The 27,730-nt window shown below is 46.0% G+C and overlaps 1 protein-coding gene across 2 annotated transcripts in view; it reads left to right on the top strand.

The window, feature by feature from the left end:
- The first annotated feature begins 24,141 nt into the window (after window positions 1-24,141).
- PRKCE (protein kinase C epsilon) overlaps window positions 24,142-27,730 on the top strand; it is a 503,885-nt gene continuing 500,296 nt past the window's right edge. For both annotated transcript variants that reach the window (XM_025932829.2, XM_086701182.1), the window contains exon 1: window positions 24,142-25,511. In XM_025932829.2, coding sequence (XP_025788614.1) covers window positions 25,164-25,511 — 348 coding nt within the window. In that variant the 5' untranslated portion in view covers window positions 24,142-25,163. The remainder of the gene's footprint in view (window positions 25,512-27,730) is intronic.

Raw genomic sequence — 27,730 nt, 5'->3', positions numbered from 1 at the left:
TCGTTTGGAGTAATGTGGATGGAACTGGAGGGTATTATGCTGAGTGAAATAAGTCAGTCAAAGGATAGATATCATATGTTTTCACTCATATGTGGATCTTGAGAAGAAACTTAACAGAAGACCATGGGAGAGAAGAAGGGGAAAAAAATAGTTACCGAGAGGGAGGGAGGCAAACCATAAGAGACTCTTGAATACAGAGAACAAACAGGGTTGATGAGGGAGAGGCAGGGGAGAGGGGGAAATGGGTGATGGGCATTGAGGAGGGCAATTGTTGGGATGAGCACTGGGTGTTGAATATAAGCGATGAACCATGGGAATCTACCCCCAAAATCAAAAGCACACTTTACACACTGTATGATAGCCAATTTGACAATAAATTATATTAATAAATAAATAAATAAATCATAAACCATGATCAAATGGGGTGTATCCCTTGGATGCAAGAATGGTTCAACATACACAAATCATTAAATGTGATACACCACATTAACAGAATGAAAGATAAAAATCATATGATCATCTCAATAGATGCAAAATAAGCATTTGACAAAATACAACCTCCTTTTATGATAAAAACTCTCAATAAATTGGGGATAGAAGGAATGTACCCCAATACAATAAAGGCCATATATGACAACCCCACAGCTGACATTATACTCAATGGTGAAAGGTTGAAAGCTTTTCCTCTAAGGTCAGGAGCAAGACAAGGGTGTCTGCTCTCAACACTCCTATTCAGCATAGTACTGGAACTTCTATCCAGAACAGCTTGGCAAGAAAAAGAAATAAAAGACATCCAAATTGGAAAGGAAAAAAATTGTCTCTGTTCTCAGATATTATGACCTTATACGTAGAAACTCCTAAGGACTTTACCAAAAAGTGCAACTGTTCGAGCTAATCAATGAATTCAGTAAGGTTGCAGGATATAAAACCAACATACAGAAATCAGTTGCATTTCTATATGCTAACCACAAGATATCTGAAAAAGATATAAAGCAAGCAAATATCTTCCAGCCTGTGAAGGAGTGGGCAGACCTTCTCTATGTGACTCCCGCAGGAAGAAAAAAAGTAAAGATAAGTTTGGATTCTCACTTATGAAGCATTTGCTAACAGTCGTAACTGACCCACATGAGAAGGGGACCCTTAAAGGAAGTTACCCAGAAGGGTCCCAGCTGAGGTTTGATGGCACCATCAGAAATGTGTATGTTCCCAACATGAAAACAAAGGATATCTTCTTAGGGGCATCTAAAGGCATTCCTCTCCCACCACCCACCCCCATGGTATAGTATCCTATTTTAGGATACTCAGTTTGCAACTTAGAGTGGGCCATAGCTGAGCTGTTAGTGTAAATGGATATAAAGAGTTCTTCTCTATATATATCAAACTACAAGATATTGGAGTTCAGGGTCTCTGAACAGTGCTGAATACTGAGCAGTGGTGACAGCTAACATCCTGGTGGGGCAAAGATTTTCACAATGGCATCATTTACACCTGCTACCAGCTTCTTGTATTTTCATTGTGCTTTCACATATCTTCTCTCTCTTGTTTGAGATCAACACTGTGAGTAGGTGGCAGGAATGACTCTCCTCTTTTATGTGGATGAGGATGCTGCGGTTCAGAGCCATGTAGTGATTCACTCCAAATCACACAGCTGGTAACTGGTCAGGTAGGGACTTACAACCTGGATCCAGTCCATATTCTAAGAGAAAAGTCACAAGGAAAGCTGAACTTCGGGTAAATAGATCCTGCCAGGTGGTGATGAGAGAAGTTTTTGGTAATCTTCAAAGCTAAGTAAAGCAAACAAGCCAGTGAAGGAAAGGCCAGTCTTAATGCAGATACTCATAACAGTTTTCCAGAGATTGCCTTCCACCTGCCTCTTCTGAACTAAGCTCATTAATGGAAGGAATGAGTGTGTGGTTGCTTGATTTGAAAATAGGATATGAGGCGCCTGGGTGGCTCAGTCGGTTGAGTGACTTTGGCTTGGGTCATGATCTTGCGGTTTGTGAGTTTGAGTCCCACGTCGGGCTCTGTGCTGACAGCTCGGAGCCTGGAGCCTGCTTCAGATTCTGTGTCTCCCTCTCCCTCTGTTCCTCCCCTGCTCGCACTCTGTCTCTCAAAAATAAATAGAGATTAGAAAAAAACAAAAAGAAAGAATGGGAAAAGTCAACAACACTGCCTCCTTTTTCAAATAGACTTTTGGCTGACACCAGTACTAGTCATCAGACCTGGGTTGAAACAAGCCCCAAAGCCTGAGGTAGGCAACTACTCTTATCTTTTCATTTCCGAATGATCCATGGTTCCAGGGTAACCATGAAGCTCAGGCCTCCAGTGAGCCACATGATAGCTCTGTGTCATTTCATATGCAGACTGTCAGTTTTCCTTAATTAGCCTAGACACATTTATCAAAAAGTTGATTACTCCTTTCCAGGGACACTGAAGGTGTTTTTCTGCTGCCTGTGGAGAAAGAGTGACAGAGAAGCATGAATCCAATGTTTCCCTCATTCATCTTTTGCTCTCAGTCTTGAGCCTTTTCTCACTTCCACAGGGAGACAGCAATTTCTAGTGTAGAAAACATGTATTTTAAAATTTTTTTTTTTTCAACATTTATTTATTTTTTTGGGACAGAGAGAGAGCATGAACGGGGGAGGGGCAGAGAGAGAGGGAGACACAGAATCGGAAACAGGCTCCAGGCTCTGAGCCATCAGCCCAGAGCCCGACGCGGGGCTCGAACTCACGGACCGCGAGATCGTGACCTGGCTGAAGTCGGACGCTTAACCGACTGCGCCACCCAGGCGCCCCAGAAAACATGTATTTTAAAGCCAAATAGACCACATTGAGTCTTGTTTCTATCACTTACATGCTGTGTGATCATGGACACATTGTGTCCCCTCTGAGTCTCAGTTTCCCCATATATGAAACAGGAATACTAACACCACATACAATTCTTGTGAGCATTACATAGGATTGTGTATGTAAATACCTAACACAGGGCCAGGTTCACAGTACTTGCACAACAAACATTGGTTCCTTTTCCCCAAACTTTTCTTCCTTGCTCTCTTCCAGTCTTCAATTATGTCACTTACCTGGTCAGAGTCACCTGGGGGAGTGAATCTACCAAACACGTCTTTCTTCCTTTAAAAAAAAATTTTTTTTTTATGTTTATTCATTTTTGAGAGACAGAGAGAGACAGTGCATGAGCAGGGGAGGGGCAGAGAGAGAGGGAGACATAGAATCCGAATCAGGCTCCAGGCTCTGAGCTGTCAGCACAGAACCTGACATGGGGCCCGAACCCACGAACCGTGAGATCATAACCTGAGCTGAAGTCGGACGCTCAACTGACTGAGCCACCCAGGCACCTCTGTCTTTCTTCTCATGGAAACTTGAAGGCTTTTGGAGGGACAGCACCCTCTGAGTTGTATCCCCAAGAATGAGAACAATTTGTACTGAACAGTGTGCCATAATGTTTCATCTGACTTCCTGTGTTGAAGGGCATGCATCTGAAAGACATGGTCAAGGTGAGGAGCAACATCTATAGCCAGGGTCGAGATGAAATGTGTGACTAGAAGGAGTTGTGAGTGTACCTTTGAGTATGGAGCAAGGCACAGGCTAACTGGCTTACTTAGGGTCCAAGCTGGGACTCTGAGGAAAAGCTGAACTTTTAGAGTCAATGACCTCTTCTTCATGACCTGAAGACTTCCCTTTCTTGGTCTTTATTTCATTTAATCACTCAGCAAGCCCAGGTCACCTATCTTAGTTTCTTGTGGCTGCTGCAACCAATTACCATAAGCCAGGAGTTTAATGCACCAGAAATTTTATTCTTTCACAGTTCCAGAGCCCAGAAGTTTGAAATCAAGGTGTCAACAGGGCCTCACTACCTCTGGAGGTTCTAGTGGAGAATACTTCCTTGCCTCTTCCAGATTTGGGGGGTTGTCATCATTCTTTGGCTTCCTTGGCTTGTGGCCTCATCACTGCAATCTCTGCCCCTGTCTTCACATCACCTTCTTTAAGTCAATCTCCCTCTGCTTTACTCTTCCAAGGATATTTGTCATTGAATTTAGGGCCCACCTGGATAATCCAGGATGATCTCATCTCAGGATCTTTAACTTAATTACACCTACAAAGACCCTTTTTCTAAATAAGGTAATAGTCACAGTTCCAAGGATTAGATTCCAGAAATTAAGAGGTAATCCTATCTTTTAGGGGGCTACCATGAAATCCCCTTAAACCACCCAGATCCTTCCTATATTGCTGACCAACTGATTCATGACAACATGAGCCCAGGTATTACTCCTTCCAGTTGTATTTGCATTAAAAATATATTAACCTAGGGGCGACTGGGTGGCGCAGTCGGTTAAGCGTCCGACTTCAGCCAGGTCACGATCTCACGGTCCGTGAGTTCGAGCCCCGCGTCAGGCTCTGGGCTGATGGCTCAGAGCCTGGAGCCTGTTTCCGATTCTGTGTCTCCCTCTCTCTGCCCCTCCCCCGTTCATGCTCTGTCTCTCTCTGTCCCAAAAATAAATAAACGTTGAAAAAAAAAATATATTAACCTAAAGAAAAGGGCAATGATTAATTTAAAAGGAAAATAATCACTAATAGTGGTATTTTGGGCAGTACCAAAGAACTATTTCTTTTTATCATTTTCTTCTCAGAAAGATCCCCCAAAAGACTCCCCTGTATAGTTTTGTTGTACATGCTCACTCCTAAGCTAATCGCAGGTAAGGGAGCCACTTTATACTTCCCATGGTTGGCTTCGAGCCTGAGACTGATCAGGAATTCACTCCTGGGGCTAGGGAAGTAGGGATGGTCCAGCCTCTGAGAAACATGTAACCTCCCATAAAAAGCAAAACAAAACAATCTCAACAAGGAAGTAGGGGTTAGTGGATGGTTGTTGGAAGGCATCTACCAGTGTCTACACTACACACAAGCTACCCCCTTTCCTACCAGCTGTAGAGCTGACCTCTACCGTGTGCAGTGCTCTACCACATGGCACATACCTAGTCGGGGGCACTTGGCTGGAAGGAAGATGCAAAAAAAAGCATCTGGCATTTCTGCATGTGCTCTCCTCATACTTCTGAAATGCCAGGGGCTATGGGAGAAGGCATTTCAATGAATATCAACTGGATCTTTTTTTTTAAATATTCTCTCAAAAGACAGCTACCTTGTCATAAGGCAAATAGCCAAGCATGGCCACTCAGTATTTTTAAATTACTGAGGTTTCAAAGCACCAGGGAAAAAGCTCTTTTCAGAACTCAGGATGTCTCCTTGGAAAAATGATTGGCTATGCAGATATGGCTGAAAACAGGTTGGCAAGACTTTTTGTTAGAGGAAGAATGACCAGGGATATCTGCATTTAAATCAGCCTGGAGACTGCAGGGAGACTAGCCTTATCTTACAAAGCCTGATTTTGAACTTGCAACCAGCACGTAAAGGGTAAACCTTTTCCCTCCAGAGGAAATGTCAAAAAAGCAATTTTCATGGAGCAGCCCCTGCCCTTGAGTTATCCAGGAACCCACCTTTCACTAGTGTTAAATTCGTGGAACTTATATTTGCTTTTGGTACAATTTACGTAAGTTACACCCTGTGAGATACTGTCTTGACTGTTGTTGTCTTGTTATTAGTCTTACCTTTCAAGTCTACCTCAAGTTCCACCAAAGTACAAAGTATCCTTTGGGCATCTTACCCACTGAGCAGCACTGATTTTAAGTTCAGTTTTAAGTTCAGATTTTAAGCACTGAGTTTAAGTTCAGGCAATGGAGCACTGGGAGAAAAACTATTGCCTCATTATGCAATTGTACTGCCATGGGAAGTATCTTACTTTACTCATCCCATTATGCCAGAGACCTCAAACTGGCAGCCTACTGGAAATGTCTGGCCTGCAAATTATTTTACTTTTTAAATGAGTTGCCTACATTTAAAATTATAAAAGTGATAGAGTTGGATTGGATTCAAATATTTATTCTATCTCTCCCAGTATTTCCTCTTCTAGGACTGCAATTACAGATTTTGTATATATTAGGCTGCTTAAAGTTGTTCCACAGCTCAGTGATGACCTTTTCATTAAATACTTTTTTCCTCTGTATGTTTCATTTGGATGATTTTTATTGCTATTCTTCAAATTCATTCAGTGTTTTCTTCTGTGATGTCTAATTTGCTATTAATCTCAATGTGGTTTTTCTTCTCAGATATTATAGTTTATATCACTAGATGTTTGATTTGTGTCTTTTTTAATATTATCTATCTCTAACCTATTGGGCATATGGAATTCAGTTATAATAACTGTTTTAATGTCTTTGCTAATTCTAACATCTGTGCCAGTTCTTCATCCATTTCAATTATTTCAATTTATTTTTCTACTCATTATGGGACATATTTTCTTGCTTCTTTGCATACCTGGTAATTTTTTTAAGTAGGCTCCACACATCCCAATATGGGTCTTGAACCCATGACCTTGAGATCAAGAATCACATGCTCTACTAAGCCAGACAAGCACCCCACATATGTGGTAATGTTTGATTGGATGTTAGACATTGTGCATTCTAAAGTTGTTACACAATGGATATTTTTGTTTTCCTTAAATATTCTTAAGCCTTGTTCTGGGGCACAGTTAAGTTAGTTGGAAATCATTTGATCCTTTTGGGTATACTTTTACAATTATTAGGCAGAGCTAGAGCAGTGCTCAATCTGAGGCTAATTTTCCCCATTAGTAAGGGAAGATCTTTCCAAGTACTCAATGCTCTGTGAGTAGTGAGGTTTCCCATTCTGGATGATGAGAAGAGTCCCTATTTCTGGTACTGGAACACTATCCGCTCTAATCCTCTCAGGTGATTCTTTCTCAGGCAGATAGTTTAACACACATATTAAACTAGCTCATGGGTGAGAACTCTTTCCATATCCAGATTACCCCTCTGTATCGTTCTCACTTCTCCACTACTATGTCCTACAACTTTTATTAGCCACTGTGATCTCCTAGACTGTCAGCTCTACCTCCCCAGCTCAGCAAGCAGTCCATCAAGCTCTATCTGGATTCTCCCTCATTGCATTATGGCCTGGAAATTCTCTCAAGGCATTAAGCTGGGTCAATCACAGGGCTTCCTTTGTTTCTTTCCCATCTCAAAGGGATCACTCTTCATTATTGCCTGACATCCTGCATCTTTAAAAACAAATCATTGCTCCAGGGTGCCTGAGTGGCTTAGGTGATTAAGCCAGACTTCAGCTTAGGTCATGACCTTACGGGTTCCTGGGTTTGAGCTCCAAGTCGGGCTCTGTGCTGACAGTTTAGAGCCTGGAGCCTGCTTCAGATTCTGTGTCTCCCTCTCTCTGCCCCTCCCTCGCTTGCACTCTGTTTCCCTCTCTCTCAATCAATCAATCAATAAATATTAAAAAAAATTTCTTTTAAGTTATACTTAGATATAAATCTACATGTGTGAGATTCATATGCTAAAAACTAAAAAGCACTGAAGAAAGAAATCAAAGAAGCCCTAAATAAATAGAAATACAGTGTTCATAAATCAGAACACTCATATAGTTAAGCGTTCATTCTCCCCAAGCAAGAGTTGTCAAATTTAGAAGTAAAAAAAAATTTCAGGATGCCAAATTAAATTTCAATTTCAGATAAACAATGAGTAATTTTTAGTATAATTATGTTCCATACAATATTTGGGATGTTATTATGCTAAATATTCATTTCTTTTTATCTTAAAGCTAAACTTAACTGGATGTCCTATATATTATCTGACAACTCTACAGAGTCCAATTGATTTTAGAGATTTAATGCAGTAACAGTCAAAACCCCAGCAGGATTTTTTTTTTTTTTTTTTTTGTCAATATAGGGAGGCTGATTCTAACATATATATGAAAAAGCAAAAGACCTAGAATAATCAAAATAATTTTGGAAAAGTAAAACTGAGTTAGAGGACTCACACTATTCCATTTTAAACCTTAATCTAAAGCTAAGTAATCGAGACTATATGGTAGTGGTGAATGTTTAGATCCATAGATCAATGGAATAAAATAAGAGAGTCCAGAAATAGATCATCACAACTATAATCAATTGATTTTTTAAGATAGATTATTTTATTAAGATAAAATTCACATCTATAAAAATTTACTGTTTTAATTATTTTATTTTATTTTATTTTATTTTATTTTATTTTATTTTATGTTTATTTATTTTTGAGACAGAGAGAGAAAGAGAGTGTGAGCAGGAGAAGAGCAGAGTAGAGAGAGAGGGAGACACAGAATCCAAAGCAGGCTCCAGGCTCTGAGCTGTCAGCACAGAGCCTGACCCGGGGCTCAAACTCATGAGCTGCGAGATCATGACTTGGGCCAAAGCTGGATGCTTAACCAACTGAACCACTCAAGCACTCCTATTTTAATCATTTTAAAGTGTACATACAGTTCATGATCAATTGATTTTTGAACAAAAATATGAAAACAATTCAATGGAGAAAGGATAGTCCTTTCAACAAATAAAACAAGTAGACATCTATATGCAAAAAAATAAACTTCAACCTATATATCAGAGTATAATATAGAAAAATTAACCTCAAAAAATCATAGATTTAAGTGTAAAACCAAAAGCATAAATATTATACCTAAAAATCATGAGTGGAGCACCTGGGTGGCTCAGTCTGTTAAGCGTCCAACTTCAGCTCAGGTCATGATCTCACGGTCTGTGAGTTCTAGCCCCCATCGGGCTCTGTGCTGACAGCTCAGAGTCTGGAGCCTGCTTCAGATTCTGTTTCTCCGTCTCTCTTTGCCCCTCTCCTCCTCATGCTCTGTTTCTCTCCTCTCTCTGTCTCTCTCAAAAATAAACATTAAAAAATATTTAAAAAATAAAAATCATAGGAGCAAATGATTGTGACCTTGTGTTAGGCAATGACTTCTTGGAAATAACATAAAAAACTGACCCATAAAAGAAAAAAAATATGATAAACTGGACTTCATCAAAATTGAAACTTTTTTTCTGCATACGACATTGTTAAAAGAATTAAAAGACAAGCTATAAACTTGGAACAAATATTAGCCAATCATATATCCAACAAAGGACTTGTATCCAGAACACATAAATACACTTCAAAACCGAGCTGTAGGAGAACAACCCAGTTTAAAAATGGGCAGAAGACCTGAATAAACATTTCACCAAAGAAGACACAGGAATGGCTGATAAGCACATGAAAAGATGCTCATCATCATTAGTCATTTTAAAAGTGCACATTAAAAGCACAATGAAATACCAGGATACATCTGTCAGAATGATAAAAAGTAAAACAATAGCCAAAATGCTAGAGGGGATGCAGAACAGCTAGAACCCTCACATACTGCCAGTGGGAACGCACAATGGTCCAGACACTTTGAAAACAGTTTGCCAGTTTCTTTTTTTCTTCTTTTAATTTCTTCTTTTTACATTTTTGTGGTTGTTGCTGTTTTGGTAGGTGACAGGTGGTAGCTGTGGCAGTTTCTTACAGAGTTATGTATATATTTACTACATAACCCAGCAATCCCAGTCCTAAACGTTTACTCTCAAGACTTGAAAACTTATGCTCCCACAAAAACCTATACATGAGTGTTCATGGCAGATTTATTCATAATCACCCAAATTCTGGAAATACCCTAAATGCCCTTCAGTGAGTGAATGGCTAAGTATAACATACCTTTTCATGGATAGCTTTTCAACAATAAAAAGGAGCGAATTATCGATATACTCAGTAATGTGGACGAAGCTCAAAGGTTACATATTGTATGGTTCCATTTACACGGTATTCTGGAAAAGGCAACACTCTAGAAAGGACCTGATCAGTAGTTGCCAGAGGTTAGATATGGGAGGCCATTTCACTACTGAAGATAAAGTAAGGGAATTCAGGGCCAGTAATGGAAGTGTTCTGTATTCTGATTGGGGTGGTGGTTGTACAAATCTGTACAGGAGTTAAAACTCATAGATGTACACACACCCATACACACACACATACATTTTATGCTTTGTAAGTGAAATAAAAACGATACAGATATTGAAGATGTGTGCTCAAATGTTTCGAATGCTAAGAGGATACATCATCAAAAAGTTGGGAAGTGGTGCACGCCCCTCATTTTACAACTGGGGACACTGAGGCCAGAAAGTGAAAGTAACTTAAGGCCAAAAAAAGGATGAAACAACCATGAGAGTTTATTTTCTCTTGGTAACCATCTCTGCAGCCTTTCACCCCAAGCCTACCCAGCCAGGGTTAATTTGGCCTCTTTTTCTTAAGGCAGTTTCTAAATTCAGAGTTTTCTGTAAGAGGCAGAATCATGGTTACATGTACAAGTTAAAATCAGTAAGAATGGCAAACACACATAGCCTATTTTATAGAGGGTGTGGTCAGCATGGATCCAGCTCCTGATGGACAGACGTATGGCTATTAGGGAAGATGTTTGCAGGATGCCAGAGAAAACAAACGAATAAATGGGTGGGCCCTGGAGATCTAGACCACTTGTGTCTGAATCCAGGCTGTGCTACCTACTAGTGATGGGTTTCTGAGCACATTGTTTAGTTTTTTTCCCATCTCCATTGCTTCATCTGCAAAATGTACCCTAGTTTTATGTACCAGTAAGAGATTTAACAAATCTCACCAGCAATTAAACTGTAACACAGTACTTTCCTTATCTTGCATTATAAGATGTTAAAATGTGATTTTAAAAAAAGTGTGTCTTAGAATTGGAGATATGTGATAATACTTATTCCACTGGGTTGTTTTGGTGATAAAAAAAAGTTAAATGTTAATGCCTGGCACATAGTTCTCAATTAATAGTTGTTAGCTATTATTATGATTATACTGTTGTTATTATTACCACTACTACTATTACTATTTTAAGAAATGAATAGCGGAACTTGCGTTGGAATACATTCTAAAATGCCTCTCCCACTCCATCCTGCCTTCTGCATGCCCTACCTACTTTGCTGTTGAATTTTCAAGCTCTGGCACATGCAAACACAGTATGTGTGGACGTCACCAGAAAAAGAAACAAAAAACAAAAAAAAACGTGAGAAACATTTACCACTTCTCAATTCTTGTTAGAGAAAAACCACAATGACATTCTAGACGTTGTGTTGGCAAGGTCGTTTCTTGCATTGGCACACACATACGAGATGGGAGAGTCAGAGTGGGAACGGCATCTAATTGAGCCTGCGTGTGTCAATCCTGCACTGAAGGACAGGGGCAGGAAGCCATGTGTAAGGCGGCAGGAGCAGGGACCTGGCCTGCATTTGTGGGTCTGCGGCTTGCCCCCCATGGCACGTGGCTCAATGCCATTTCAGTCTTAGTTACTTCTCTGTGAGACAGAGAGAAATAATTACTACTTACAACCACCAAGGGGTATACATAAATTAGGGTTCCGGTTGGGTTAAATGGCTGGAAAAGTCGACCATGGCTGCAAAGGGAAGCTGGTTAGCCACATACGTTTTCTTTATTTGTATTTTTATTCAAGTTCCCTGAATCTGTCCTGCGGTCCTCTATCTTATTGCAGAAAAGAGCAGTATATAGGGGGATACCCCAGACCTGGTCTCAAAACCATTCTCATTGGGGGGCTGGGCCCAGTGCAAATTCCTTTGTGTGCTTGAACCCTTCACCCAAACCTTGTTGTTCAGGAGCCACCTGGACAAAAGGCCATAAAAATGAAATGTTCCTTAGGGAGTGAGTACATAAAGAAATTTCCTGAGAACTACTTAGTGCCAGGTACTGTGCCTAGCTGTAATACGATACCTGTTATTATTCTAGAAAGTAATTGTTACAACTCCTTATTACATTTGAACAAACAAGGTCCCATGGAGAGGCGGGTGATATGCCCAGGCTCCCGGAACTAGGCCCCCGGAGCTTCCAGGCTGGATCCCACCCCACGCTGTGCTGCACTGAAGTGACAGGCATGTAATGCCGTCTATCTGTCTATCTGTCTATCCGGGTTGCCCAGGTGAGAGCGATGAGGACCCTTAATGAGAATCATTGTTCAGCTGAGCACCAGCTAAAGATCCTTCCTTCCTTTCATTCATTCATTCATATAACAAACTATGGAGAGCCTCTCCTGTGCTCTAGACCCAGGAAACACCCCAGGGAATCCGACTCACAACCCCGAATCAGGGAGTTGGAGGAGTAATGGGAAAGACCACAAGTAGACCTGGGTTTCATGTGGCTTAAACTTAAACAATTTGAAAAGTTGTCTTTGGGAAAAAAAATGTAAAATTAGCAAAAGGGTCTGGAAAGGAGCAGGGGAGGGCCCTGAAGTGTAAGCTCTAGTAGCTTCCCTGCAATTCTGCCTTTGGGGGAAGCCAACGAGTAGAGCTGCATTGACAGTAACATGTCTTCAGGGCTGATGGGGGAGCAGAGGAGTCTCTTAGAGGAAATGCCATCTAAGCTTATGCCCCTTTCCATCCAGGATGGAACAGGGAGTCCTGGCAGAGGGAATAAAAGGGCACAGGATCTGGGTGAGGGAAAGGAGTTGCCACAGTGTACAGGGATGCCTTTTCTCCTTCCTTTATTTGACCCCGAGGCACTAGGTCCCTCCCCAAGTGCAGGGCCCTGAGTTGCCACATTCCAGAGGTTAACAGGACCTGACCTGGGCACGGCTTACACCTTTTCTCCAAGCTTCTTGAGAAATTGCAGATCCCATGAGAAGGGACCCAGGCTGGGTGCCCAGACTCTAAGAATACAGGCCAGCATTGGCTGTCCTTGGCCTGCCTCTCCTAGCTTTTGTTTGCATTTATAGGAATAAAACAATCCAGAAATCTTCCTTTGTCAGAGGTTAACCTGAGGTGCAACACGTTCCAAGAAAGAAAAGATAGGAAAAGGAAGGGAGGAGAAGTGGAGAGTGACTGTGTTTTAAAAAAAAATTTTTGGGGGGGCGCCTGGGTGGCGCAGTCACGATCTCGCGGTCCGTGAGTTCGAGCCCCGTGTCAGGCTCTGGGCTGACGGCTCAGAGCCTGGAGCCTGTTTCCGATTCTGTGTCTCCCTCTCTCTCTGCCCCTCCCCCGTTCATGCTCTGTCTCTCTCTGTCCCAAAAATAAATAAACGTTGAAAAAAAAATTTAATTAAAAAAAATTTTTTTTAAACATTTATTCATTTTTAAGAGACAGAGAGAGACAGAGCATGAGTGGGGAGGTTAGAGAGAGAGAGAGACACAGAATGTGAAGCAGGCTCCAGACTCTGAGCCGTCAGCACAGAGCCCGACACAGGACTCGAACCCACAAACCATGAGATCATGACCTGAGCTGAAGTCGGACGCTTAACCAACTGAGCCACCCAGGCGCCCCAGAGTGACTGTCTTTTAAAATAAAATCCTTGGGGTGTCTGGGTGACTCAGTTAGTTAAGTGTCTGACTTCAGCTCAGGTTATGATCACACAGTTCATGAGTTTGAGCTGTACATCAGGCTCTGCACCGACAGTGTGGACCCTGCTTGGGGTTCTCTCTGTCTCCCTTTCTCTGCCCCCACTCCATTTGTGCACGCGCTCTCTCTCTCTCAAAATAAATCAGTAAACGTTAAAAAATCAAATCAAATCAAATCAAATCACATCAAATCCTTGGGGCATCTGGCTGGCTCAGACAGTGGAGCATGTGACACTTGATCTTTGGGTCATGAGTTTGAGCCTCACATTGGGTGTAAAGATTACTTAAAAAAAAATCTTTGAATAAAATAAAATAAAATAAAATAAAATAAAATAAAATCCTTCAGTGAGATAAGAACTTGAGGGACATCTAGCCTAACCCAGAGTGGGGTGAAGTTAGTGCCCTCTCCAAAAGTGACAAGGAGCTCGCCCTAGTGGCTCTAAGTTTTAAAGGTGGTCTTCTGAATATCCTTATTTCCTCTCCATGCACCCAGTGCCTTGCCTGTTCCACCACAATGCGAATGTGCCCCCACCAGCAGAGAGCAGATGGACTGACTTGTATGTTGGGGCCCGTGTCTCCATGCAGCCTGCCAGCTAGAGCAGCAGTTTATGTCCTGTAGGGCAATGAGGCCTCCTTAGAGGTTCAGTTTCCCCGGGGAGTTATAGAACAGCCACCCACTAAGCCTTGACCACTACACAGATAAGGTTGGTAAGGCTGGTAAGGTTGGTCGCCGAAAGGAAGCCCCTTCTAGGGAACCAGGTTCTGCTCTGGGCTCTGCTCCTATGGGCACTTGAGTCCCTCTCCTTCTTTGGGTTACCTTTTTTCCCCTCAGTTACCCCATCTGTAAAATGGGAATAATGATGCTTGCCCTGAACTTGTGATTCAGAGAAGGGAATAATAAAGGAGGGATAGACACAAAAGCCCCCTAAGAAGTTCAAAGTGCAGAATATTATTACATTTGAAGTCTCTGCCTGGTGGCTCACTCACCATCCCACACTTTCACCCCATGCTGCGCTGCACCGTCTCCAAGGTCACAGGGAAGGAGGACATTGACTAAGTTCACTTGTGGCCTGAGGATGGACCCTTCTCCCAGAAAGCAACAGGCAACGTCTCCTGTCATGTCACGACCTGCACCAAAGATGAAAGCAACCTGGTGGGGGGTGGGGGGCTGGAAGAGCATGTCCTCTCCGGACCCCCGTAGCTCAGCACACTGTTCTCTTTCTCCTGCCTCATCACCCTTATCTTGGCCCAGACTGGCACCTGCATCTCTTTTTCACAGCTGCAGAGTCCTTGTAGCTCTTTTCACACATCGGAGGGGAAAATGGCAACGAGATCAAATCTGCACTGAGGGCTAATTCACACAGATCGTCCTAATCGCTAGTGAAGGGGGAAGGGACCACGTGGGAGGTGCTGCTCTCTGCCCGCCACAAAGCCGCGCTCCCCTCTTCTTCCTGGCTCTCCACTAGACTTTGTTTTACAGCCTCCCTTGCAGTTATATGAGGCCATGTGACTAAGTTGTAGCCAATGGGATTGGCAATCTGGCCCATAACAACCCCCCAGGTTCCATGCTCCCCCGTGATCTTTTCTCTTTCTGGATGGCTCCGTTTGTTTCAACCCCAGAGTGACTTTGGAAGCCTAGAGAGCCAGGGCCCCCCTTTTGACATACTCACTCACCCAATACTGTTAAGTGAGTAAGAAATAAACCATTATTGTGTTTGAGCTTTTATACATTGGGGGTATACCTGTTGGAACGGTTAGCCTACCCTAATTCGTACAGAGCAGAGTAGCCTGTAAGTCCTGCCAACTCCAGGAAGCTCATGCTGATCTCTTCCTTCTTTCCACCCCCCGTACCTCTACCAAATGCTACCTTATGTTGCTATTTAATGGAATGTTAACTAAAATTTAGACTAGGGACTCATGTCTTTCTTCTCTATTTTATGCCATGCCTAGCAAAGAGATGCTTAACAGTCACTGGATTAAACCTTATGTCTGTGAACTTAGTGGGCAGTCCTTCCCCCAGGAACACCCTTACTCTTTTTTCTCTGCCTATAATATTCTACTCCCCTTCCATTTCCAATTTCCATCTCTCTCCTTCTGTGGGGGCTTCCCTTACCACTCCAGGCCGCAGTGATCTTTCCTTCCTTCAAAGTTTATGGCACCTAGGGTCACAATTTCATTGAGTCAGCTTTTACATTATTGCCGTAGCATTCTGAAGTATAACTATAAAACAATCATGCCTTTAAGAGGTGGGCAAAGGACAAGGAGAATGGAAGAAACTGAAAAGGAGAAGTCAAAGGGGCAGGAAGAAAAATTCAGACAGCTCAGATGTCATGTAAACCAAGGGAGGGGAGCATGTCATGGTCAGGTGGGGCCAAAAGAGTAGTTAACTATGGTGAAGACTCCAAAACTGGGCCTCATAGGGTAGAAATGATTGGTACCCTCAACGAGAGGTGTCTCAGTGAGCCTCAGTGCGTGGGCTTGGGCTTAGAATAGAGAGTAAGAAAGTAGAGAAAATGAGAATACGCAACTCTTAAGGGGTTTAGGGAGGAGGAAAGGTTTGAGAGGTGGCTGGAGAGAAATGTGAGGTGAGGAAGGGTGTGAGATGTCTTTTAGGATGGATGAGACTGATGGGCAAGAATGGCAGAGAGGGGGAGGTTGAGGGAGAGATTGGTGGGGTGGGGGCCGGGGGGGATGGCCAGCAGCAGAGTTCCTGAGAAGTAGGGCTGGGTAATGGGTCCAGGACACAGGCAGGGGCCTGGGCTGGGGGGACCCGCTTCCATGACACCTCGTGGGATAGACAGACAACACGCATCCTTTCTTTTTTCCTATGTGTTTGTGGAGTTAGGTGGCAGAAAGTCAAGTGAGCCCCCGGCTGATGGCTTCGGTGTTTTGTCAGAAAAGGAAACCAAGTTTTCTGCTGGAACCAGAAGAGCAAACTTGGAAGGGCCTCAATTCTCTACCACTCCCAGTATCCCCCAGTCTGGGGGTGACTGCTCCAGTAGGGCTCCTCGGCCATCTCTCACAACCCTCACCTCAGCTTTAGGAACTGGCCTGCAGTCTGACATCTGGAAAGAGGCAAGGTGGGTCCCTGGGGCCTGTCCCGAGGTAACATTCCTTTACTTTCAAGTTTTAGCTTCTCTAAAACCTGGACTGCTTCTCCTTCCTTCTTTGTTCTTCCTGAACCCAGCATGGATTTCACTGGCAAATGGATGTCCTATTGTTCTGATGCTGAGATTGGAACAGAACTCTTCATTTTCGGAAGCTTATTTGTTTAAGAACCTTTTTTTTTTTTTTTTTTTTTTTTTTTGTAAAGACTCAGCATAGTTTTTTCATAAGACAGTTGCTCGGTGACTGTGTTTGTTCCCTGCTCATGATGGGGATGTGGATAAAACTAATAGTCCCAAGACACGTGGTCTACCCCTAACCCATCCCTTCGCCTTGTCAAGTAATTCCGTTTTGGGAGCCCGGCTGGGCGCGCTCGCGTCCGCCAGAGGGCGCCATCGGCCCGCGGAGCTGGCCGCGGGGTCCAGGGCCTGGAGGTGGCGGCCATGCGAAGCTGCCCATTTGCTCAGTGATTTCGTCTCTTCATCCCCAGCTGCGGTGGAGCGGCGCGAGCCAGCGCTCGCCACGGCGCTCATCTGTGCAAACAGGAAAGAAGCTAACAAGATTTGTGACGCCCTTCTTATTTCAAAGTGTCATCTTTGTGACAAGTATTTAGAGAGCGCAAAATTGTACCTACTACGTCCAAGATCCTGGAGAGTAAGTATCGAGATGAGTCATACTTCATCTCCAAACTTACAGACTTTCCGGAGAAGTGGCTGAATTAAGACAGGTGCCAAATAGAAAACTGGAGTTCAGGCAGAGGTCAGGGCTATAAGAAGTGAGGGGAAGTGGTGGGAGGGGTCAGGCAGGAGAGTCTGTAGCCTCAGCTAGGGGAATAAGGACTGGGACAGGGAGGGGTTGGCTCTTAAGAGAGGAAAGGATTTGCCAGCCGCATCACAGCTTGGTTGCAACAGAACCTGTGAGCTTAGCTAGTTCTAGTTGTACATCCGTTATTCCTAAACGAGTGTTATCAGTGCCAAAAGGCAACATTCCCTGCCCTGGAGACCGAGCTCCTAAATCTTGAAAGGTAAATTAGAAGTAGAAATGGACTGGCCAAGTGTCCAGAATGGGTTACAGATATATAACCTAATCTGAACAGTTAGTCCTTCTGCTAATTGTTGAAATAGCCACGGGAGCCTGCAGAAACAGCTGTTATACTCGGTACAGGTGTCATAAAACCATAGGCCAAAGATACATCTATCTAATTGGTCTTAGGAGGTAAGATGCAAAAATAGAGATGTAGAGGAACAATAAAGTCCTTTTGTTTTAAGGACTTTGTTTACACGTATCACCAAAACAGCCTAAGGAAGAATTCTATGAATGTCATAGTCCTCCCAGAGAATTATTACAACAAATCTATAATATTGGGTTTTTAAAATATTTATTTATTTATTTTTGGGAGACAGAGCACAAGCAGGGGACGGGCAGAGAGAGAGGGAGACACGGAATCTGAAACAGGCTCCAGGCTCTGAGCTGTCAGCACAGAGCCCGATGTGGGGCTCGAACCCACGAAGCACGGGATCATGACCTGGGTCAAAGTTGGGCGCTTAACCCACTGAGCCACCCAGGTGTCCTGTATGATATTGTTTTTTTTTTTTTAATTTTTTAAGTGTTTATTTATTTTTGAGAGAGTGAGAGAGAGTACGAGCAGGGGAGGGGCAGAGAGAGAGGGAGACACAGAATCCGAAGCGGGCTCCAGGGTCTGAGCTGGCAGCTCAGAGGTCCATGTGGGGCTCAAACTCACAGAGCACGAGATCATGACCTGAGCTGAAGCCGGACGCCTAACCAACTCAGCCACCCAGGTGCCCCACAAACCTATAATGTTGTTTTGTGCTAAGGCCAGTTAAGTTTGGAACCAATAAATTAAAACAAACCTGGACCTTGGATTTACAGAAATTTTGTTCCCAAGGCATTAAAACGTAATTGGAGTTCTTATCACTAAATGGCATGGCATTGGCTCCAGCATGACAGTTTAGGAAAAACAGTAAACTCCAACAAGGAATTGTAGTGTAAGAGTTGATCTTAGACCTCTAATTAGTGCTTTTTTTTTTTTTTTTTTTGATTATCATTAAAAATTCCCCTTGTGGCAAGTCAGTTAACTTCTCTAGGTCTCTGTTTCCTCATTTAATAGAGGAATTTAATAAGAAGGAAGAATACAGACCAGGTGATCTCTCAAATCCTGGAGCATGCAACAAACAGGTCTTCGTTCTGTCACGTCCAGATGCCTTCTTCGTACTGACTTGGTTCTGAAGTCACTTGAAGGACCTACAGTTCCTGTGAGGTTAAACATACTGAGGCAATGGGGCACCTGGGTGACTCAGCTGGTTAGACTTCGGCTCAGGTCATGATCTCATGGTTCGTGAGTTCAGGCCCCGCGTTGGGCTCTGTGCCGACAGCTCGAAGCCTGGAGCCTGCTTCTGATTCTGTGTCTCCCTCTTTCTCTGCCCCTCCCCTGCTCAAATAAATGTTAAAAAAAAATACTGCAGGAAGGGAGCTTAGGTGGCTGCTAGTTCTGATACAGGCTGCATTCTCCGTGTCATCGGAAGTCTTTTCTCCATGTGGTGACCCAGGGCCGTGGGGGATCTGATTGTGATTGTTGTCACCTCTGAATTTCTACAGCACTTTCTGACTGTACCACTTACCTGTCAGTTAGTGTGGGCTGCCTGGAGTGATCTTTCTGCACTAGGTATTTGAGGACAGGGTCTATGGTATTCTTCAGTGTTATTCACCAAATAGTCCAGACTCTTCACCCCTGCATGTGGGACAACTTCTCAGCCCCCTAGAGTTTCGGGGAGAGAGGCCACCTGACTGGTTCTAGCTAATAACTAGTGAGCAGAGTGACATTTAGCACATCCAGTGGACTATTCAGTTGCCTGGGTAGTTGCTTGCTACCTATGACCAGCTAAGTTCCAGGTAGTGACTTTTCTGGTGGTCTGGGTACAGGAGTGAGAATGATGCCGAGGCAGAGCAGAGCTCCCAGGCAACCCACTATGGTCTTAGGCAGTGTGAGGAGAAGCCTGTTATTTTAAGACCTTGGGATTTGGGGACTGTTTATTACAGCAGCATGCCATGGCCCATTCTGACTAATAAAGGGTCATTGTGTGTCATCATCTTTGTTTCCCCAGGGCTCCAAATGACATGGTAGTCAATACCAACTGTGGCATGAATGACTGACTGAAATCGCTCTTCCGATCTCTCCCACTGGAGTAGGGATTGTCCATATATCCATTTGTCCTCTCTAGAGCACCTGCCCCAGGACTGTGAACATAGCAGGTGCTTGGCAAGACCCATGGATTGATTTATATGCTTACGAGTCCCCAGATGCAACCCAATATCACAGCTAGAGATGTGGTGTGTGATGTCACTTTCCATATGCTGCCTGAGAGAGTGGGACTCAGGGTCAAAGGCACTGAGGAAGGAGGGGCAGCATGCCAGTATCTACCTTTAAGCTCTATGGGGTTACCTCTGACCCCTCCATCTCTTTGCAGGGTGTGAGTGAAGCTTGCTCTCTGGGTCACTGCAACAGAGTTCAGAGCAGAGACAGGGCCAAAATTAGAAGATGCAGCAGGCCAGGCATAGGCCAGCAACAAGAGGCAGGACCTGGGGTGGGGTTAGAAGCTGGGCTGGAACTCAGGTGGGGCTGGGCCAGGCCAGGCCAGGCCAACAGAGCTCTGGAAGGCTTCTCCTGTCATTATGCTACTACGTGTCCCATCCTGTGGCCCAGGTGGTTGAATTCTGCTCCACAGAGCATGTGTGGAATGTATGACAGTCCCTGACCAGGCAGACCTTTGCAGAAGCCATTAACATTCTATAAATGGCAACTTGCACAGCAACAAGGACATGAATATTGATATGCTAGGCTAAGGTTCTGGCACCCCCTCTCTGCTTCTTTTAGCCAATCTAAACAATAGCCACAGAGTGTTTCTTTTTGATTAGAGTAAACCATCTTCAGACATGGATCTTCCATCTCTCTAACATCCTGTTGTGGGGAGAGTCTTCTGGGGCGGAGGGGAGATTGCTGAAGAGGAAAATATCCATCCCTACAAAATGGCTTTTTTTTTTAAGGCATTAACTCTGGTTATGCTGTTCCCCACTTTAGAATGACCAGTGTCTCTCAAGGAAAAACTTCAAACTTGTTTACAGGCTCAACAGAGTCTTAATTATCCCAACCAACCTACCTTTCCTCCTCTTACTGTCTGCCATACTGCCTGGTTGCTTTCTCATCCCACACAGCCATACTCTTACTACTCATGCTCTGCACACTCTGTTCCCAATGCCTCCAGTGCCCTTCCCTCTTCTCTTTGCCTAGTGGAATGTCTAGACCTGCTGGTTGATGCCTTCCCAGGCAAGGGGTGAACCTGCCTCTGGGAGCACCCCTAATCTTATTGCAGCATTTATCATGTGGCCCTGGGGACTCTTGCTCAATCGGTCCTTTTCCCCGTGAGCTTAATTTTTGAAGGAGGGGGTACTGTCTTGACCATCTTTGTTAAGTTCTGAAATCATTTTTCTTCCTTTCCCTCTCCCAAAGGTCACAAAATTACTAGGCCATAGTTGGAATGGACAGGGCATCTAATTTAGCACCACTGCCATCTCTGTCCTATCTTTCAGGACTACACAGGGGCCAAGAGAAGGTGAAAGTAGATAATAGTTATTGATTGAAATTTTACATTCTCAAGTTTCCCACCTGCAAGGACTTGTTTTTCTTTTCACAGGAATCTGGAGCAAAGGGTTATTTTGGATACCCCACTCTCTCCCCAGCAGTCCCCTTCAGGTAAATTTAAGGTAAATTTCCCTCAGCAACCTCACATCCGGCATTGCAGTGGTGATCCCGGAGAATACAGATTTGTATGCCGCCGGGTTCGAGAGTTAAGCAAGTGAGAGGTTTATTTAGAAATAAGGATGTAAGAAGAGAAGGAAATTAGCAATGTTTGAATGTAGAATACTGGCATTCGCTTTCCATTTAAGTATTCATTCAATACAAAACAGGCAGTGTATTTGGCCAAGTCTTTGAGTGACTCCACCCCAGACAGAAAGACTTGTAATTAAGAGGCGTGCACTTGTTGTGATGAGCACCTGGTGTTGTATGGAAGTGTTGAATCACTATGTTGTACACCTGAAACTAATATTATGCTCTGTGTTAACTAATTGGAATTTAAATAAAAACTTAAGTGAAGGGTTAAAACCCACAAAAAAGGAAGGTGAGGTCACACTGGTATTGGTCGCATTTGAGAATTGCAGCCTGATTATTTACATGGCATAACAAACAGATGCTGTCCTTCTGCAACCGTACCCAGGTCACAAGGAATTTTGGTGTTGGAAGTTTGTAGGTTACTGACTTTTAAGAACGCCTATGCACTGAGATGTCAACAGACCCTATTTATTTATATATACTTGGGAGGTCTTGTCTGGGGACAGGTGGAATAGGATATCATGCAAAAAGTTCAAGTTCATCATGCCCTTAATTCTAAACTTATTTCCTATTTAACCCATTGAAAAGGAAGTATTTTGGCCAGTGTTTTTCAATCCTGCGTACTTTTCTGTTTGCATGGTAATCTCACCCAGAGAAAGTACAGAGAAGGTATGAAACCCTCATGGATCCCTAAACTCATGAAATCCTTGCCTTTCTAGACTTCCCAAGAGGGATGGGGGGGAGGGCGAGGCAAATGGAGCACTCACCTCAGGTACAGAAGTTCAAGCGTGACAATAAACTCAGTAACATAAGTAATATTTTAATGCAACATTTAAATTTACTTAAAAGTTGGATATTATGCCCATTCATTTTTACATTAATTTTGATTTTCAAAAATATTGCATTCAAATATTACTGATTACTTAGCTGATTATTATTGGTACCCCTTAAATTTTGCCTGTCAAGTATCTCAGCTCTAGTGCTGGTTCTGCTTCCCAGATGCATTGTCCAATGATGGAGCCCTGTTTGCCATTGCCTTCAATCACATGCCCCCTGAAGGGGGAAACAAGTTTAATAACAATAACATGGTGGAAGGAAAGAGCAAGGAGGAAAAAGTTCTGATGAACAAAGACATATAAAAGTTAAACAGCAATGAGACATCCCACTCACGCTTTGTCCAACTGACAGATTTTAAAATACACCTCCAGCTGGTGGGAGTGGCCATGTAAGGCATAACTTTTATATCCTGACTTTTTACATGCTCAAGATCATAATAGTCCCTAAGACTGCATTTTAGCACTCTCTACCCAGCTGCCCTATTCATCAGGGCGTGCTGGGAGAAATTGTAAGATCAGGCAGAGCAGCGATTTCAGGCCTTAGGAGATCACCTTGGGACTTTCTGATCATTCTTGCGTCCTGTGTTGCTGCCCTTGGTATCCAGTTGTTTCAGGGGACTGCCTCCTTCCTCACCTTTAATCCTTTTTAAGCCTTTAAGCTACAAACCATGATAACCTTTTTCTCCTGAGAAAATGCAATCGAGGGGTGGGTTTAAAATTTTGGTCTACACTAACCAAATCCGCCAGATAAAAACTCAGTTTATCGCGATGCCTACAAAGTCCCTGACTTGGATCGGCACCAGGTGGGGGGAGCGCCGAGGTTCTCTTTTTCCGTGTGCACAACCTCCTGCTCGCAGGTAGCGGAGATGACCTCTTCCCAGCCTAGTCCTTGGGCTGTAGCAGCCGGGGCCGCGCCCAGGGCCTCTGCGCTCTCGCCCCGCCCCCCCAGGTTCGCGTCCCCCGGCGCGGGGCCGTCCCTCGCCGGGCCGCCTACCCGGTCCCCGGCTCCCCGCGGAGGAAATTCTTCCCTAGCAGCCCAAGGCTCGCCTCACGTGATCAGCCGCCGCCGCGGCTTCCAGCGAGAGTTTAAAGGTTACGGAGGAAATTAGCGCGGACACAGGCATTCGCCCCTCGGAGGGCGCGCCCCGTTTTGCCGCAGCTCGACGGCCGCTGTCAGCGCGCTGATCAGAGCCATGTCCCCCAAAAGGGCACAGACAAGGCCCGGAGTAAATATGAAGTCACTTTGTAAAATATAAACAAACACAAATAGAGCCGGGGCTCTACTGAGCTTTCAGTTGTCAACAAGTTCTCGCGGCCCGAAAAGTCCAGGAGAGATCCCAAAGGGGGGAAATGCCCCCAAAGCAAGGGAAGAGAGAATGAATGTTTAAAAAACTCGCACCAAGCTTTGCACGCCCCTCCCTTCTCCCCTCCCCCACCGCGGTGGAGCAGGGACTCTCCGGACAGAATGACAGACAGACGGGCCAATACTCCGCCCGCTGCTCTCGCCCGCCTCGGCCCGAGTGGGGTGGGACTGGGGGAGGGTCCCGACTCTCCTCCCGCAGTGCGACCCCCACCACTCCCCCACCCCCCGGCTCTACGAGACCGTGTTGGCGGTGGAGCCCCGGGGAAACGCGCGGTCCGCTGATCTCCCGGTGGAGACCAGAGACGAGGTGTCCACGGCCCGAGGCGTCCGCACCGCCGTCCGCAACGCCGCCACTCCCCGGGGTCCCGCGCGGGTCCCCTGCTCGGCTCCCCCGCCCGCCGCCGCGACCCGGCAGGCTCGCCCTCTCTGCGTCGTTCCTCTCCTTAGCTCACTTTTCCCGTATTGCTCCCCCAACAGGCAAAACTTTCTATTTCCCCAAACACAGGAGCGCGCGCGCGCGTGCACACTCATACACACACACATACACACACACACACACACACACACACACACGCGCACACACACACACACACACACACACACTGACGTCTTTTGCGCATTTCCTGCATTAGAGGGAGGGAGACTCGCTCGCACACCGACGGAGGGAGAAGAGACCGAGGGGGAGAGCGGGCGGGCGGCGAGCGAGCGGCAGCCGAGAGCGGGGACGCGGGGAGCGCGGCCGGCGGGCGCCGGCGCCCGGGAGGTGGGGCCGCGCCGAGTCGCAGTCCCGGCCCCGCCGCCGCCGCGCTGCGCACCGCCCGGTGCCGGCCTGCGCCCCGAGCCCGAGCGGCGGCCACCCCGACTCCCCAGCCCGCGCGGATGTGAGATTCCGGGCTCCTGGCGCCTCCCGATCGCCGACTGCCGCGCCGCGCGGCTTCGCCCAAGAGGAGGCGGCCAGGCGGGCTGTGCGGCTTGTGGATTTTTAAAAATTTGGCTCCGAGGAGGACCATTTCCTCTCGACATGCATCCCTCCGGATAGACTGAACATCCCTCGATCCATCCCCCGCCCCGCGCGGTCAGAGGCAGGCGCTGGGTGTGCGAAGAGGATCCGGGTTGAAATCTGCGCCCCCGGTTCTTGTCCCCGCCCCGTCCCACCTCCCCCTCCCCCTCCCGGAGTCGAAATTTCCCGGGGATTATGTTTCGGAAAGGTAGGTAAGCGCCGGGCGCGGCGCCCGCGTCCCCGCAGCCCGGACCCGGAGAGCCAGCGAGGCGGCGACACAGCCCCCGCGGCTTGCAGCGAAGCCGACAGCTCGTCTCCTCTTCTGGGGGTGCTGCTGGTGGTAGGGGGGGAGAGACTTGCTCCAAACGCGAACGTCCCCCAGCTCTCCCCCCCTCCCTGTTTTCCGTTAGGAGCCCGGCGAGGAAATACATGCACTCGCCGAGAATCGCCCGCGCTAGGGCGCAACGCTACAAGGTGTAGGGAGAGTGTGGGGTGGGGTGAGAGGGGACCCAGGAGTCCCCGTGGCTCAGAGCGCCGGGGCGTCGGTTCTTCATTCCTGCCCTCGGGGCGGACGGAGTGACCCGGCCCCCACTCCCCGCCCCGACCATGGTAGTGTTCAATGGCCTTCTTAAGATCAAAATCTGCGAGGCAGTGAGCTTGAAGCCCACAGCCTGGTCGCTGCGCCATGCGGTGGGACCCCGGCCGCAGACTTTCCTTCTCGACCCCTACATCGCCCTCAACGTGGACGACTCGCGCATCGGCCAAACGGCCACCAAGCAGAAGACCAATAGCCCGGCCTGGCACGACGAGTTCGTCACCGATGTGTGCAATGGGCGCAAGATCGAGCTGGCCGTCTTCCACGATGCCCCCATCGGCTACGACGACTTCGTGGCCAACTGCACCATCCAGTTTGAGGAGCTGCTGCAGAACGGGAGCCGGCACTTCGAGGACTGGGTGAGTCGGGCGCCTCCGGGTCCAGGAGCCCAGCTGTGGGGTCCCGGGGAAGCACTCGCGGCCTTGGCGTTGGTCATGGGGCGCCGAGAATTATTGCCATCTGGGGTGTGTGTGTATGTGTCTCAGTTGCCTTGGGGAAGCATACTTCATTTCGTAGGTGGGGAGAAGTAGGTGCTGGGGCAAGGAAGAGAAAACTTGGCAAGAGGGTCAGGCCCTCTGTCCCCTCCAGACAACGGGTGCTACAGGGCGCTCGCAAGCTGGGGGAGCCCCCAGCCGCTGGTGCTGAAGGTTGGCAGAGAACCCGGCGCCTTCCGCAGGCGCGTGGTGGGCTGGCTGTGTGTGATTGTGTGTGGGTGGGTTCCTCCGTCCCTGGAGAGGCACGTGGAGCCTTAGACTGAAGGCTTCTCGCACGTCCTGGCTTTGTCCTGTGTAGCCCAGTGAGGAGCTGCTTTATTTTTCCCTCCGGGAGGAAGCTAGCTTGTTTCTGTTCTGTTGCATGGTGGTTAGCTCATCTTCTGACATACAGGGAGAAAAATGTATTCTCCTCTAGGATGTCTCCTCCAGGGTCCCAGCAACGTAAGACCAGCTTGTTTTGCCCGGTGCATCGCCCATTCATCCAGAATGAGTGTTGTAGTTTTAAAATGATTCTGCTTGTGAGAAATTGGAAGTCAGTGCTTTGAATCCCACTTAAAGTTATATTATTTCCCTGTTTTGATTTTTCAAGGTAACTGTGCAGTGTGATACTGTTTCTAAGTCTGACATTGAGTTGATTGATTACATTGTCAGAATATTAGGGACTTGGAAATAGGCCTCCCCTGTCCAGGTACTATAAGCCAAATGCATTCAACCGTGGCCCCCACAGAAGCAGGGAAACAAACCTTGCCTTTGCCCTTTTTGGAAGGAAGGTATTAAATTAGGAAATGGATTTTGGTGTTTTCCGATATGCTACATGTTTCCACCGAGAGCAGGTGTGGCTCTGGGTGCATATGTTTTCAGGGTTCTTTGGTCTATACCAAAAGAAATATCTGGATCCTCATGGAGAAATATAGAGGAATGCCCTTCTAATTATCAAAAACAGACCACTTGGTGATTTTCCTAGGGTCAGAGGTTACATACAGACCACCTTGGCGTATCACCTTACATATTTTTAAAAAGGAGATGGAGTTTTTAGAGGAAAATAGGAAAAAAGCCTCTTCTCTTTATGCTCAAGCTGTGATGTAGTCTGCCCGAAACCATGGTTACGGGGCTTACAGGGAAGCTCCAACAAACCATACCAAGTACCACCCTGGGAGATTTGCGGCTTACACTTTGGGAAGCAGGCAGACCTTTGTGGAGTCCCAAAGAACACATTGCCATCCCATTCTGTGCGGTTTCAGCAATGCCCCTTCCTTCTGCCTGCCTCCCACCATCAGACTTCCCACCCACTCCCCATTTCCTTTCCACACGTGGGCTCTTTGACTCAGGAAAGTAGTGCATGTCTGAGGGGGAGCTGCAGGGATAGCTAATTTCAGGACCAGACCTTCACACTAAGAACTTGTGGTTTTGAATTTGTTGTCTTAGAACAGGAAGAGGATGGGAAAAACATGAGTATGGCAGTGAAGCCATCCATAGGGTCTTTGCTGTCTATGCCGATGAGGGAGGTAGAGAGTGAGGCAGAGAGCAGGTGGGATGAACAGTGGGGCTGCTTTAGCCACAGGACACATCTCGTTGGAGGGAGAGGTGCCCGAGTGTCTCTGGTGATGCTTTGCCGGAGCCTGCCCCAGCCCTAGGTTCATCAGGGCACCGTCCCCACGTTGGAGCATTTGCCGTGAAGCATCCAGTGAGCACTAGCCTTGTCTGGTTATTATTCTGTAAGGTTCGCAAATTCATGTTGGACTTGGCCCTGGACCAGATCAGCTAGTGCAGATGCAGGTTTTAGAGACAAGGACATTGAGTCTCAGAGAAGCCCAGTGGGTACCCAAGGTCACATGACAAGCACAGGGCCCACTACATCTATTGCCCATGGCTTGTCTGGGGAGAACTGAGCCCCCTGGTCCTTGCAGTGTATTCTCCCTGCAGATTCTTGTGCCGTGTCCCTGACGTTTTCATGGTACACAATAATTTAAAGTGCTTTCAAAATCGTATCTCTTTTGTCTCGTAGCAAATATGAATTAGGTGCAACAGGTATTGGACAGATAAAAAAAAGCAAACAAAAAACCACCAAAACTTGAGTTACAAAA

The sequence above is a fragment of the Puma concolor genome, chromosome A3, assembly GCF_028749965.1.
Source record: "Puma concolor isolate L17-30 chromosome A3, mPumCon1.1.hap2, whole genome shotgun sequence".
In the NCBI taxonomy this organism is placed as follows: Eukaryota; Metazoa; Chordata; class Mammalia; order Carnivora; family Felidae; genus Puma; species Puma concolor.
The sequence above is the reverse complement of the archived record's forward strand: the minus strand, read 5'-3'. Positions and strand labels throughout refer to the sequence as shown.